At 38.1% G+C, this 15,316-nt stretch overlaps 1 protein-coding gene across 3 annotated transcripts in view; it reads right to left on the minus strand.

Annotated features, from left to right (window-relative positions):
* The window catches only part of LOC132827966 (brain-specific angiogenesis inhibitor 1-associated protein 2-like), a 78,091-nt gene that overhangs the window by 22,651 nt on the left and 40,124 nt on the right, over positions 1-15,316 (minus strand). For all 3 annotated transcript variants that reach the window (XM_060844821.1, XM_060844819.1, XM_060844820.1), the window contains 3 exons: positions 11,277-11,338; positions 10,594-10,665; positions 8,193-8,330 (listed from right to left, as the gene is read on the minus strand). In XM_060844821.1, coding sequence (XP_060700804.1) covers positions 8,193-8,330; positions 10,594-10,665; positions 11,277-11,338 — 272 coding nt within the window. The remainder of the gene's footprint in view (positions 1-8,192; positions 8,331-10,593; positions 10,666-11,276; positions 11,339-15,316) is intronic.

The following is a 15,316-nucleotide window of genomic DNA, read 5'->3' on the forward strand; positions in this document are numbered from 1 at the left end:
CTGCTGATAGGTTGTTGCCATAGCAACAGAAAATAGGTCAAACCAGGAATTCTTTGCGTAGTACAGAACAGTATTACTTGAAAAGGATTAAATCTCAGAATGCTACAACAGTTAATAAAAACATATGGTACTTCAGGTTGACACAATGGCCATAATATCAATTGCTCAGACAGACAAAATCAGAAATCAAATAATTCTATAATAAAATCTAAAAGTATTCCTAAGGACATTGGGATAATGGTAGTCATGCTAGACTCATTCCATGACTCATTGCCTATCAGGGACAGTCATTGTATATTCGAATCCTCCATTCATTTCATATAGGAATTAGCAAATGTCAGTATAATATTGTCCTCTTTGCTCAGAAGAACATTCTTTAACATATGGATTTTAATTCTGGGCCCTTACCTAAATGTTGTATGCCAGTCAGCCCATACAGTAACACATGTTTTGTTGTGATTGAGATGAGATGGAGGACAAGCTAGTTACCAATTTTCTCTCCTCCTATAGAAGTATTGTTTTTAACATCCAGAACAACCAGGAGTGATAATCCAGAATGTCAAGAAAGCCCACATGCAAGTGCTAGATGTAGCTCTCTCTGTCAGATAATCAAGACAGGCTGTGCACTCATGCCCGAGCTGAAGGGCAAGAGGCTTGGATCAGCTGGGAGTGATGGAAGTGCAGTCTGGGGGCAAGGGTGAGGCAAACGTGGAGGCTGGGGCTGATAAGGCACAGCTTCCTCACCACAATGTCTACAGAATAAATTTTTGCTGGCTAATCTCCTTTGGGACACTTGTCCCCCTTGCTGTCTTGCCACCTTAAATCATAAATCTGACTGGAAATGTAAATAGACCATTCAAATCAGAAAAATCACAAAATAAGTGACTGTACTAACTTGCAAAATATTTGCTCTTTTGTGTCGCTTCCAAATCACATTGGATTCCTCTTGATGCTTGTACACACTATGGCACCTAGACTTGACAATTACAGCTTTCACAGCTTATAGAAACAGCTGCTTTGAAGAACTTTGCGAACTAAGCAGGATTTTTCTGCTTTGCCTCTTCAGTTCTATTTACAGGTTTCCCTAGGTGCTCTTGGAATAGCTTCAATGCAGAGTGAAATAATAAAACAGTATCATCTCCATTCAGCTTTTGGAAAATTCCATTGAAAAATAAATGCTGCCAATTTTTTTTTCAAACAAAGCAGCACCAAGTTCAGTCTCAAGTGATTGCATTTAAATTCAGAATTAAACTTCTAAAATGTGGAAAATGAACTTTCTGCTTCCAATATAGAGTTCAAAGGTCCTGTATTCTTTCAGGGACTTGGGTATCCCTAATAAGACCAGCATTTGTTGCCTATCCTTAACTGCCCTAATTGAGTGGCTTGCCAGGCCATGATTGACGGTAAATAAGAGTGAGGCAAATTGCTGAGAGTCGAGAGTCAGATGTAGGCCTCAGTGGGTAAGGATGACAGATTCCCTTCCTTCTAGGAGATTAGCTTCATAGTCATCATTACACAGAGACTGGCTTTCAATTCTAGACCTTTTAAATTCCACCACAATGGGATTTGAACCAATGGCTCCAGACCATTAGTTTGATCCAAATACAGATTGACATAAATCCAGAGTATACCCAATTCCTGACTCCACACCCAGTGACACTCACTCACCAGGAGCTGATATTTTTATGCTAGTCTACCACAGGTACAAAAATAACAGGATTCAACTACACTCCCTCTGGAATAATGATAACTATTTGAATTCCAGTTTTTAAGACACAGCTGTCAAATTTTGAATACTGTGATTAACAGTTTTGCCTTACAGGTGAGACAATAAAGCAATTGTTTAAATATTGTTTCGTGGGATGCGGACATTGCTGGGAATCATTTATTGCCCATCCCCAATTGCCCTCGAGACAGCAGCTAGGAGTTGTCTTCTTGAACTGCTGCAGTCCATGCGGTGGAGATCCACTCAGGTATTAGAAAGGATTCCAAAATTTTGATATAGCAGTAGGGAAACAACGATGACACAATGCTGGAGAGCATCCAAACCCATCTTCAAAGCAGAAAGCAACTTGCAAATAGTAGATTTAATTAGTAAAAAAAATGTATAAACACCTTATTACAATGTAACAAAAATCTACAGTGCAAAATAAACAGAACGAAAATAATAAAAGCAAAACATTTTACAAAAAAAAAATCAATCCCAATAGAAAAGAAATACCTTTTGTGCGATTTAGAAGGTAACTAAAAATAATGACCTTGTTCTATGCTTTGTAGTGATCTGAAAATAGGTACCATTCTTTTGATTTTGCATGCACAATCATTGGAAGAAATACAAAAACTGAACTCATTTATAGCATCTCCACAAATCTCCCTTCACCTGAACCCCACTTCTCTCTTGGCTGTCTTAGTATCCCATCAATGCAAAAATGCTGTGTACCTTTGAAGAACTTCTACAATAAATCACAGGATAGACACAATATTGGTTCAGTTCTTTAGGAACTGGAGAGAGTTCTAATAAAGAATTACACAAAACATTATAACAGTGTAATATAATTATACACCTGCCGTGATTACATATCAAAAGTACTCCATTGGCTATAAAACTTTTTGAAACATGCTGAGATTATGACAGGTGCTATAGAAATGCAAGCCTTTTCTCCTATTGTGAAGGCAATGACACATGCAATGAATAGCCAATGTACTCAGACAAATAATTTAGGGTCAGAAATCTAGGGTACGAGCAAAGGGAAGCTTCTTAAACTGGAAAGACTGAGCCAGTCATTTTTTCATAGCTATTGCAGTGTATAGTTTAACAAATATCCAGAAATAACTTGCACTTGGGAAATGAAGAAACCACATCAGTATTTACTGATGACATCAAATGGAGAAAAGGGCTGTTTACAAATTATGACCAGGACTTGAAAGTAGCCACAAGGCCATATATAGAACAGCAGAAACAGTAGATAGGTTGAAAATGCAATAAATTGAACAGTTTCTGGTTTGTCCTTTCGGTCAAAGATGACCATGTACTGTTTAGTAGGATCCCAGTGGGTACACAGATGACTATCAAGGACAATTTGTGCTTGGAAGGCTCTGTTGCAAATAGGATAACATACACAACTGAGTTTTGGAGGTCACTCTGGCTCAGGATTCTTCTGCTGACACTTTCCCTATGCTTCTGAAACATGCTAGCTTTTGAAGGAGGTCACACAATTTTTAATTGAGTTGTACTAGGCACGTGACCCTGGGCAAGCTTTATCCAGGACTCAGGATTGATAGAAAAAACTCCTAACTGAAGTCTTCAGAGTTTCCTTGTACCACTTCTCTTGACAGTCATGACAGTGCATCCCAGATTCAAGCACTCCATACAATGTAAAACAGTATCTGGTACTTTGGCTAGATGATTCTGTTGTGACTGCCTCAATATGATGTGGATGCTTAACACATCAGCTGGCGCAGCACCTCAGGTGTCACACATTTTGTCCCTCCAGCTGATCTTCTGTGGACTCTGAAGCAGTTTAAGTGAAAATGATTGGCTGTCTGACTGCGTATCAGCATTGGGCCAAGTCTTGCATTCATAAAGAAGAGTGGACTATTCACAGACTTACATTCTCAGTCTGATGCTTGAAATCGGAAGGCCCCACTTGTTTTGACAATTCTGCTGCCAGCCTCTGTACATGGACATGCATACTATGTTTATTTGCATGACCAAAGCCTTTAGTAGTGAGGACGTTTGGAATTCAATGGAGAAGCTCAGTTAGTCTGAAAAATTCAACCAAACAGTTCAACAATTCCACAGAAAGCATGTTTCCACATGTCCTGGATGACCAATTCCCGGTGTCTAATGGAATTAAACAAGAATTGCATGATAGCACCAATTTTCTTCATATTTTTTCCATCATGCTGCCCAATGCTTTACATGGTGGTGATCCTGGCATGAAATCAGATATCAGATGAATGGTAGGTTACTCAATCCAAGATAGCTCCATTCAAAGACTGAAGTGGCCAAAGACATACTTCATGATTTCCTGTTTGCCAATTATTATGCATTTGCTGCTGGTTCCAAGTTGAACATGAAATGTATCATGGACTGGTTTTCCAATGCATATAAAATAAGATAATTTGGGCCTTAGAATGAGCACAAAAGAAAACTGAATATATCAGCCTGCTCCAGAAAAGCCCTATCTCAAACCCAAAGTTTCAATCCATGACCAGAACCTGTCAACATTGGATAAGTTCATATCTCAGTAGGCCAAAAAGCAAAAAAATATAATGTACTTTGGAAACAAGAGAAGGGAAAGGAAATTTAATTTTCGAAAGAGGAAACTTTGATGACCTTTGATTAGCACATACATGGTCATTGAATACAAAACCAAGGATTCCATTGGCACTTAAATCCTTTCAACATCATGTTTGGCCACATTTAGAGGCAAAAACAAAAGCAAGATTTCTACAACTTAAACCAGTTATAAAACGCTTGAAGCCACTGAAAAATTAATATAATGCTGGAACAGAAACCCAAGTAATTTCAAGAACATTTTTCAGTCTTTTCATGATCTAATTCATATCCTATTTGATTTGTCACATTAGTATTTTACAAATCCATTTATACTGTACTTGTAAAAGAACAATAATCAAACATACAATAAAGTGATTTTGTTCAAACTGTCAGGATTTGACAAGCTAAAACCCTCCATTACAGGGAAATCCTAGGAAATGTCTGGCAACGTAAGCCTAATTCTTACTCTTGGAAGCGTCACTTGTATTGTCCTTCGAAATAGCACACCTACATAGAGCATTTAACAGATTTAAAATGTTATGACAGCTTTTTAAAAGTATTGGTGATACACTGCTACCAATTGTACTGTGTATGACTCATTGTGGTTGGCTGTCATTTTAGACAAAGAGCATGTTGGGGTGGGAGGGGGAGGAGATGGGAACTGCAACAACCATCCATCCTTCATAGAAATAACTTTGAAAAAAGTTGGTTTGAAAGTTTTAAAATGCATTTTGGTTAGAGGCAAAGGTTTGGGAGAACTAAAAGAAACTGCACCTTAATATTAGCTACTTTCCATATTCCCAACACACATAGTATTCCTTGTGGTAGGATTACCTTGGATATCATCTAAGAAAAAAATTGCAAAGTATCATGGTAATTTAAAAAAAATTATAACCACCTACAAATAAAATTCTCCTAACCGGTTTTTATTCTTCCCCAAGCTACACCTGGCATGTCATTTTTTTCCCTGGGTGGGGGATGGGGAAGTGGTGGCTGTTGAGGCATATTGAGATAAGTGGATGTTCCAGAACTAAGGAAGAACAAATCCCTTGTAATTCTAAGAACTGTGGAGCATCAACACATAGCATTGCTGAGTACAAAGCACAATAGTACAAATGCTTTAGCATTATTAATTTTATTAGGAACATTTGTATTTAGCTAAAGTGAGCCTGCATGTGATAACATGCATCAGGTTCACAAAGATACTCAGCAACACATCTACAGCAGAGGCAATCTCCCTGGCCCTACACTTAACTCTGGAAGATCTAGACAAAAAGTATATCTATATAAGGCTCCTACTTATTGACTACAGTTCTGCTTCAACAATATAATTCCAAACAAACTCATTCTTAATCTGAGACAAGGTCTCAGATCCCCCGTAACTGGATCCTCAAGTTCCTGACCCATAGACAGCAATCAGTAAGTATAGACGACAACACCTCCTCCACCATAATCCTCAACAACAGTGCCCTGCAAGGCTGCATAATCAGGCCCTTACTATACTCCTTTTAAACTCGCGACTGTGGGGCCAAAATCCACCCGAACTCTACTTACAAGTTTGCTGACGACACCATCGCTGCAGGTTGGATCTCAAACAATGACATGACAGAACACAGGAAAGAGATTGAGTGCTTAGCGGCATGACGTAAAGATAACAAAACTCTTCATCAATGTCAGCAAAATGAAGTAGCTGGTCGGTGACTTCAGGCAGCAGAGTGGAGGGCCTGCCCTATTGCATCAATGGTGCTGAAGTGGAGAGCATCAAGAGTGTCAAAAACATCAGGTTCCTGGGAGTAATGATCACCAATAATCTGTCCTGGTCCACCCATGTCAAAGTAAATGGTCAAAGAAGCACAACAATATCTCTACTTCCTCAGGAGGCTAAGGAAGTTCTGAGTGCCCACAAGGTCTCTCACCAATTTTTATAGATGCACCAGAGAAATCATCCTATCTGGAAGCATCACTCCCAAGACCATGAGAAACTACAGAAAGTCGTGAACACAACCTAGTCCATCATGCAAACTAATCTTCCATCCATTGACTCCATCTATATTTCCTGCTGGCTTGGGAAAGCAATCAAAGATTATTCCTCCCACCCCGGTTATATACTTTCCCACCCTCTTCCATCAGGCAGATAAAATAAAAGCTTGAATACACGCACGAGTAGATTCAAGAACAGCTTCTTCCCTGCTATTAGACTTTCAAATAGGCTTCTCAAATGTTAATTCTGATCTCATTCTCTCTGCATCTTCTGTGACTATAACACCGTATTCTGCAATCTGTTCTGCTACCCTGATGCACTATGGTATGGTATGATCTGCTTGTAGAACATGCAAAACAATACTTTTCACTGTATCTCAATACACCAGACAACAATAAAAATCAATAAATCACATTAAGTGTCTAGAATAACTGTCTTTATAGCATCAGACTCACAAAATAAATTTAATTTGGCAAGGAAATAATTGCCCCATATGGCATTTCACATCTTTTAATTGCATATTTTCACTAGTTTCTATAAATCCAGTTCCAGTTTATATCATTTTATGATGATAGAAAGAAAAGCTGTCCCTTGCTCTCTATCAAAATTAGAAACTTAGTGAAATGTTAAGGGCAAATCAAAAAATTGAACCACAGTAAGCATAATCAGCAAGAATGTCAATTATTTCAATACTCTCCAAACCTACTTATCTTCCACCCTCTAGAGCTCAAATTCATACAAAATTTCTGCCTTTTATCAGTTCAGCTCATCCATCACCACTTTGCTCACTATCACTGTGCAACCCCCTCTGCATCAATTGTAAAATCTGCATAATTGTTTCCGAAACTTTTACACCTCACTTCACCTGTAAAATCTTCCTACAAAGAGCTCTGTTCCTCTGGATTCTCTCTATTCCTATTTTAGCAGTGGAGGCTGTCCATTCAAATTTCTAAGACTAAAACATTTGGGATTCCCTACCTAATCCTTTCCACCCCTCTTGCTCATCCTCCTCCTAGAATACACTATTTCCCAGAGACAGAATCTTTTCCCGAGCTTTGGGTGCAAAGGATTTTTTGGGGAGGGAGGGAATTAATTAAAAGGAATTTCTAATGGTAAACTATCGATTTTAAAAGGTTAAGTTCAACTACTTTAGCTAAAACATTTTTGGTTGGATCAACAGTCACATCAGTAGCTGCAACTTGGCTTTGGAAGAAAGTAAATTGAGAAAATGGATTCACAAGCATGCAACTTTTCAACACAAGTGTTCGCCAAGATCACCTCACGATTACAAATGTTCCAAGACTGCAACGGATCTGAGTACAACATAACATTTTTCCATTTATGCAAACTCTAGAGCAACATTCACATTAAAATTAAGAAGATTTTCATTCTAAATATCCAGTTTTTGACACTGAACAGGTCAGATGTTGCACAACTCTGTCTTAAGAGTCATACAGTACAGAAACAGATCCTTCAACGTGTTATATACTAAATGGTCCAGCTCGTCCACGTGGACCTCGCAAACACATACTTTTGAATCTTAGAAAAGCATCCTCTGCTGCCTCAATCCACAATTCCCAATTAAACACTGTAGCCGATATGGAGGTCTTCCCGAACAAGACTAATGTGATTGGCAATTTCACCGCAAATTATTTGTACTGTGTTTTCATACTGGATATAAAGATGCCTTCACAGAGTCTCCTTTCGGTTTTTAGTGAGAAATGTATTTCCATTACATTCTGGTTCCGATTCATTCAGTAAGCCAGTTAATGCTCTCACTGACTAGATTACTCAGCCTCCCAAAAAATGATTCCACCATATCCCGACACAACCCATGGAGATTAACCTAAGAGAAATTTTTTAAAAACTGTTCCCAAAAGGAGTTCAAATAACTGAGCGTGTGAAGAACCACCAGGGTTGAGTCCTTACCTGCATTTCTTTATCTCCATATTTCTGTGGATTCTTACTCCCATGACTCTTTCTCCGAAGTTTCTTCAGTTCTGCATGGCACTTTTCCAGTGACTCCAGCCTGGCTTTATGTTCGGCTTGATATTTCTTCAATGTTGCCTAAAAGGGAAAATGCAAGAAAAAGTAAGTTAATTAAATTGAAAATGATGGAAATGATTACTTATGAACAGGAAAGAGATCTGCCTTTGTTGTTAATACAGAAACGGAATGAAGAAAAAAGCAAGATTTTATTAAGAAGAAAAAATAAGTTTGGCGTATTATGATATTGGAATTCTAATCACTATAGCTTCAATTCACTTCCTAATGGTTTCTGACAAACTATATGACACTTATCATTTCATAGCAATAAAGTATACAGGTGAGAACATGATCAGATTTTCTAAAACAGAGAGAAAAACAAAAGTATGGATATATCTTTTGTCTACCAATAAAAGAAGCTGCATCTCGTTCTCTTGTCCACTATTCAGTAAGGTTTGAATATAGCTAAACCTAGGAGACTTGAGGAATAGTGCTAAAATGACCCTTTGGAGCAACTTGGAACTAGAAGCTATATAAATTGAAAGTACTTGTTGCTTAGGCCAGTTAGTCCAAATTATGAGTGTTGCATTTCTGATGAATATTAAAAACATGCAAACTGTCTCAAAACAAAACTATTTGCCGAAAGCTATATAATTCCTCAACATGCTTTGTAATGTAAATTCATGAAGTTCTCAGATTATACTTCTGTATAACGTAGCTAGTAACAAACAAAGACTGTATTAAGCATCTATTAATTGACCAACAATTTACATAGAATTGCTTCTATAACAAACAGGAAATGACATCACCACAAACCCCAGGGACCCCATCCAGGAGAAAGGTATAAATAGAAAGCAGGAGACAACAGCTTCGCTTCACTTGGAGGTCACCACTGATGCTACCTATTCAGGTAATGAAACGTCCAGATATCAAACCTGCAGCTCGGCGAGCAAACCTACACCCTTGAAAGACTGCCTTATAGTGTTTATTGTGACATCTGAACGTTTCTCATCAGATCTGACCTGTTGACAACAGTATCCCTCTTCACTATTATCCAACTGGATGGAACTGACCTCACCTGATTTCATTCTTGCCTGTCTATCTAGTTAATCGCCAGAGAATCCCTTGCAGTGGTTTCACTTCCTACCCCTGCATCAATGTCTCTAGCGTCCTTGGTCCCCTCCCATTTTTTCATCCACGTGATGTCCATTGATGATAATGGAGTCAAAATGAACAGCATTGTCTGATGACCCTCAGTTCTAGCTCATCACCACCTTTCTAGATTCCTATACTATTGTCTCTAGACTTGACTATTCCATAATATTCCTGGCTGTTTTTTTTGCCACATTTTACCCTCTGTAAACTGACAGTGATCCAAAACACTGTTTCCTTTGTCTTGACCCATCACACATGTCCGCTGACCTATACTGGTTCCTCATCATACAAGAACTAGATTTTAAAATATTATCAGCCTAATTTTCAAAATTCTCCATGTTCTCATCTTTCCTGATCTCTGTAGTCTCTCCCAACCCTAAAATCCTCATATCTCCATTTCTGAGCTTTGGTGTATTTCCAGTTTTAATCACTCCATTTGTGGTCAAACCCTCAGCTGCTCAGGGCATAAGCTCTGGAAGATCTTCCATGCACCTCTCCCTTCTCTACCTTACTTTTCTCTTAAAATACTCATTAAAATTTACCTCCTCGATCTAGTTTTTGATTATCTGAGAATGTTTCTTTATGTGGCTCAGGCTGTTGTGAAGTACTTTAGGCTGTTTACTACATTGAAGCTGCTATATAAAGAAATGATATTTGTGTTAGTAAATAATATGCTAGTTTATAAGCTGAATTCTACTGAAAAGATGACAACAATAGGACTGCATGAGTAAAATGCATGTGTAAAATTTAATTCATATGCATAAAATCCATCACCGCAGTGATATTGCAATAACTGACAGAATGTCTGTAGCATTTGTTGATGGCAACTGTTGCGGTGGGATATCTTCTCCAAAAAGCTAAACCAGAAGTTTCAGAAGACTTTCGGGAACCAAGTCTGCCTGAAAATCATCCCAACCCTATGCTTTTTGAATCACCACTTTTTCCTAATAAATAACAGATGGAGAGGAATAATTTCAAAGCTGTAATTCAACTCAAGTTCATAACACTTACACGCAGTCACAATTCTATTAGATTATAATGTTGTAATCAATTCATGCTTTCCTTACTTTACATTTGAAAATACACCTTTTTTTCTTGCTGCAATATTACATGATAAAAAGTGAACAGAAAGACTAATGAGTTTATTAATCAAGAGATGTGACAGTGCAGAATTCAGCCTCAAACTTACACTTAAGTATTTGGCATCTAACTCAACCTTCTGCTCCAGTTGCATCAGCAAATCATTGTGGAACACTTTCAACTGCAATGAAAAGACAACGTCAGCAACATTTAATTTCAATAATGTCAAGAGTACAAGAAACCCCCTGAACACCCACACACGTTCTCTCACACACCCACGATGCAGAGGCACTGATTGTACCTTGGATCCTCAGATTAGTCATGTGCAAGTGATGCTTCCCTCCTCCATAAATTCAGCTCCTTGAAAGCTATAATTTTACCCCCTCCCCCAACACATTCTCTCTACACTAATTGATTTGGAATTTTATCCTAAGGGGTGCACATTACAATTCGGCATTGTATTTTTACCTGAATGAAGAATTCGATTTTCTCTATTGATTAAAAATCTTTAAAAGGCAAAGATGACAATTTTGATTTTTATTTTGAATAAAACTGCTATCCAGCATTTAGATTTTAATTTGCTGGCTACATGTCAACATGATTTAACCACATATGTATAATCTGCCAAAAGCATATTCCTTTGTAGCTATTTCAGTTTAAAAAGTATCCCCTTCTCAGGAACAAACAAACAGAATTTAATTAACAAAAATCTCTCGACAGAAACCTTTGTTCATCAGGTACAAGCTCTCAAATCCAATATTGCATGTATACTACCTTAAAAGGAATACACACCATTTCTTCAAGCTGTATCTGAATTTGTCTGTGGACCTCTGCCATCTGGAACAAAACATCCCCTGCAAAATAACAAACGGAAGCTAAAATAACTATTTCCATCATTTTAGAATGTTAAGCATAGCATCCACACAACATATGGGCAAACGGATTAAGGCACATTTTTGCATCTTAACTGCCTCATCGAACAATACCGAACAAAAGTCGAACAAAAAAAAAACTGTTTAAACATTGCTCTGAATTTTTTAAAAAAAAATACAGTTTTGTCACTCATTTGTATTATTTCTCCAAATGAGGACACAGCAGCATACTGTACGGTCACTGGAGTAGCAATCCAGATATTACTACTGAGGACAAGAATTCAAATCGCACGACAGCTGCTGCAATACATATTTAGTTAATGAATCAGAAATTAAAAATGGTGACCATGATAATCATCATAGATTGTAATTAAAAACCCACCTGGTTCACCAATGCTTTTTAGTGAAGAAAATTGGCTGTTCTTGTCTGATCTGTCCTACACACAAATCCAGCTGCACAGCAATTTTTCTTCCTTTATTCTTTTATGGGATATGGATGTCACTGGCAAGACCATCTTTGGCTGCCCATTCTAAATCCAAAAGGCTTGCTCGGCCTTTCTGAAGGGCCGGTACGAATCAACCACATTGATGTGGATCCAGAGTCACAAATTTGCCAGACCGTGTAAAGGTGGCAGATTTCCTTTCCAAAAAAGGAAATTGGTGAACTAGCTGTATTTTTGCAACAATTGATGATGTTTCATAGTAACCACTACTGAAAATAACTTTTTATTTCTAGTTTTAATAATGGAACTTAAATTCCACAAGCCGTGATGGTAGAATTTTAACTCATGACCCCAGAGCATCAGCTTGGACCTCTAGATTGCAAGTCCAGTGACATAACGATTATATCCCTGCTTCTCCCAAATGACCCAACTGTCGTGAAATTGCCTAGTAAAGCACCTACCTCAATTGCGGGATGACAGATACAAGACAGATTTCAGAGGTAGGTTCTTTACTCGGAATAGTAAGGGCGTTGAATGCCCTGCATGCAACAGTAGTAGACTCACCAACTTTAAGAGCATTTAAATAGTTACTGGATAAATACATGGATGATAATGGAATAACGTAGGAGAGATGGGCTTCAGATTGGTTTCATCGATCGGCGCAACAGTGAGGGCCGAAAGGCCTGTACTGTGCTGTGCTGTATTGTTCTATGTTCTATTGCAATTAGGAATGGCAACAAATGCTGGCCTTGCTGCTGACACATTTGTAAAAATTTTGTGGGATATGAATGTGGCTATTATCCTTTGTTAAGAGGTTAGTGTACATAGCCTTTGAATACTGTATAACGAATAACTCTTGATTGGTTCACTAAAAGATAGGAACTTTGCATTTGGAAAGCTGATGTCACAAATCAAAACCTGTAACTTAGACTATTCAGACATGTTCAAAACTAAATGAGCCCCCTCTGCCACTATGACATATTTTATTTTTCTCTCAGAATACCTTCCCTCCTTGATTTTTGAAGAAACTCACCCCTATGAAGGCATATGTATAATATATATATGGGAAAGGAAGAGAAGGAAAGGGAAGAATCAGTCTTCATTACAGTACTTGCAATACCATATGGAATGGAATACAGCACTGAAAACACTAACCAGAAGCATAAGCTTCTGATCATTTAAAATTATATAAACAATCTAATTTTGCTTTATAGAAGTGCTAATCCACTTTTAATCAATTGACTGGAAGTCAGATGAAAATGAAAGTATAAAATAAGATACACCTTTGACACGTGATCCAGTAACTTGAGGCTGGACTGTATAAGTGACGATATAAGTACTACACTGCACCTACAAAGTGTATAAATTGATGCTCAAAAGACCAGTGGCATAAACACTATTAGGGTAGTTCATGGTGACCGACTAACTTAGTTCCTAGAGTTTGTTATATTCCAATATGCAAGAGAGCACATACTACAACTTTGTTCAATTGTATTCAAATATTTAGTAATTCTTGAGCAATGATTTCATTTTATACAAGCAGAAATTACAGCCTGTTCTCCTTCAGTGAACACTTTCCAAAATGGATTCACACACAATTGTAACAAAAACCAACATTTCATTATCAACCTGCAAATTCTGACCAACTCCCTGCTCCACCCCCTTTCCCACCAGCCATCCAACCCAACCCAACCCCACCACCGCCACCACCACCACCAACCCTCCCACCACTTCCTGAAACTTCCAGCATTTAGGGTTGGAAGGTGGGTGCGGTGAGCCAGGAGATTTCAAGTTCATCACCTTGGGAGCAAAGTCCATGTTATTCTATCTGCTCAGTGCACTCAATATACTGGTGCCATACCATCAAGCAGCACTGAATATAAATGCAAGAATACACGGGACTAGCTCTGTATCAAAAATTTAAACCAATTTAAACCTCTAAAACAGTTTAAGCAAATTTAAATATGCATTACTATGTTCTAGCACAAATATACTTGAAGTAAACTTTTTAAATGGAGATAGGCTACAGAATAGAGAGAATTGACAATCCTTGTGCCTGAATCATAAAAAGTTCACCAAGTAAGAGAGAAGGCAAATGGAATGTTTGTCTTTATAGATTCAGAATCACAGCATGGAAAAAGGCCCTTCAGTCTAACAAGCCCATGCCAATCATCCCAAACTCTCTTGCATAGTCCTAGCTGCCCACAATTGGCCCATATCTTTCCAAACATTATTCATGTACTTATCCATATATCTATCAAACACTGTAACTGTACCCTCATCCACCACTTCTTCTGGAAGCTCATTCCCTATGTGAAACAAATGGTGCAAAAGAATTGCCACTCTTTTTTAAAAATCTTTCTTCTCCCACTTTAAAAATACGCCACTAAGTCTTGAACTTCCCCACCCTAGAGTCATACACCATGGAAACAGGCCCTTCAGCCCAACCTGTCCATGTTGACCAAGTTTCCTAAATTGAACTAGTCACATTTGCTTGCATTGGGCCTGTATCCCTCTAAACCTTTCCTATCCACATGCCTGTCCAAATGTCTTTTAAATGTTGCAACTATACTTGCTTCTACCACTTCCTCTGGCAATTCGTTCCATATACACACCATCATTGGTGTGAAAAAGATACCCTCAGATCCCTTTTAAATCTTTACCTCTCACCTTAAACCTATACACAAAAAAGACATCTGCCATTCATCTAACCTATACCATTCATTACTTTATAAACCTCTATGAAGTCACCTCTCAAACCCGTATGTTCCAGTGATAAAAATCTCAGCCTATCCAGCCTTTCCTTCTACCTCAAACTCTCCATTCTCAGTAACATCCTAGTAAATCTCTTCTCAACTCCAGCTAATAGTATTCACCCTAACCACAGGTGATAAAAATTTCAAAGAATCATGTACCTAAACTCCTAAGTCTTTCTGTTCTACATCACTGCCCCAGACCCGACTTTTAATTGCAAACCTACTAACCGGAATAGTGTTTGCTTGAAAGAGCATGGTATACAAAAGGAGGGAGGCTTTGCTAAAATTAGGCACTAGTCAGACCACAGCTGGATTACTGAACAGTTTTGAGCCCCTCATTTAAAGGACGATATGCTAACATTGCAGAAGATGTTCAGTAGGCTGATACCAAGAATGGAGAGACTGTTTTATAAGGAGATATTGAATAGCTGGAGCCTGTACTCATTGGAATTTCCAAGAATGAAAGGTGATCTTATATTCTTATGGGAGTTGCCAAGATAGATGCAAAAAGGTGGTTTCCTCTTGTGCAAAAGTGTAGGGTTACAGAGCATAATCTCAGATTCAAGGTTATACATTTAAGACAGAGGTGAGGAATTCCTTCCCTTAGAGGGCAGTGAATCTATTAAGTTTTTTTTTATTGCAGAGCTATCAAGGCTGTGTCATTATATATGTTTAGGGGTGATATGGACAGATTTTTAACCAGTAAAAGAATCAGGATGATATGTAGCTTGGAGGGAATTTACAGAAGAAGGTGATGCTTC

Source organism: Hemiscyllium ocellatum, chromosome 25, assembly GCF_020745735.1.
Source record: "Hemiscyllium ocellatum isolate sHemOce1 chromosome 25, sHemOce1.pat.X.cur, whole genome shotgun sequence".
NCBI classification, from domain to species: Eukaryota; Metazoa; Chordata; class Chondrichthyes; order Orectolobiformes; family Hemiscylliidae; genus Hemiscyllium; species Hemiscyllium ocellatum.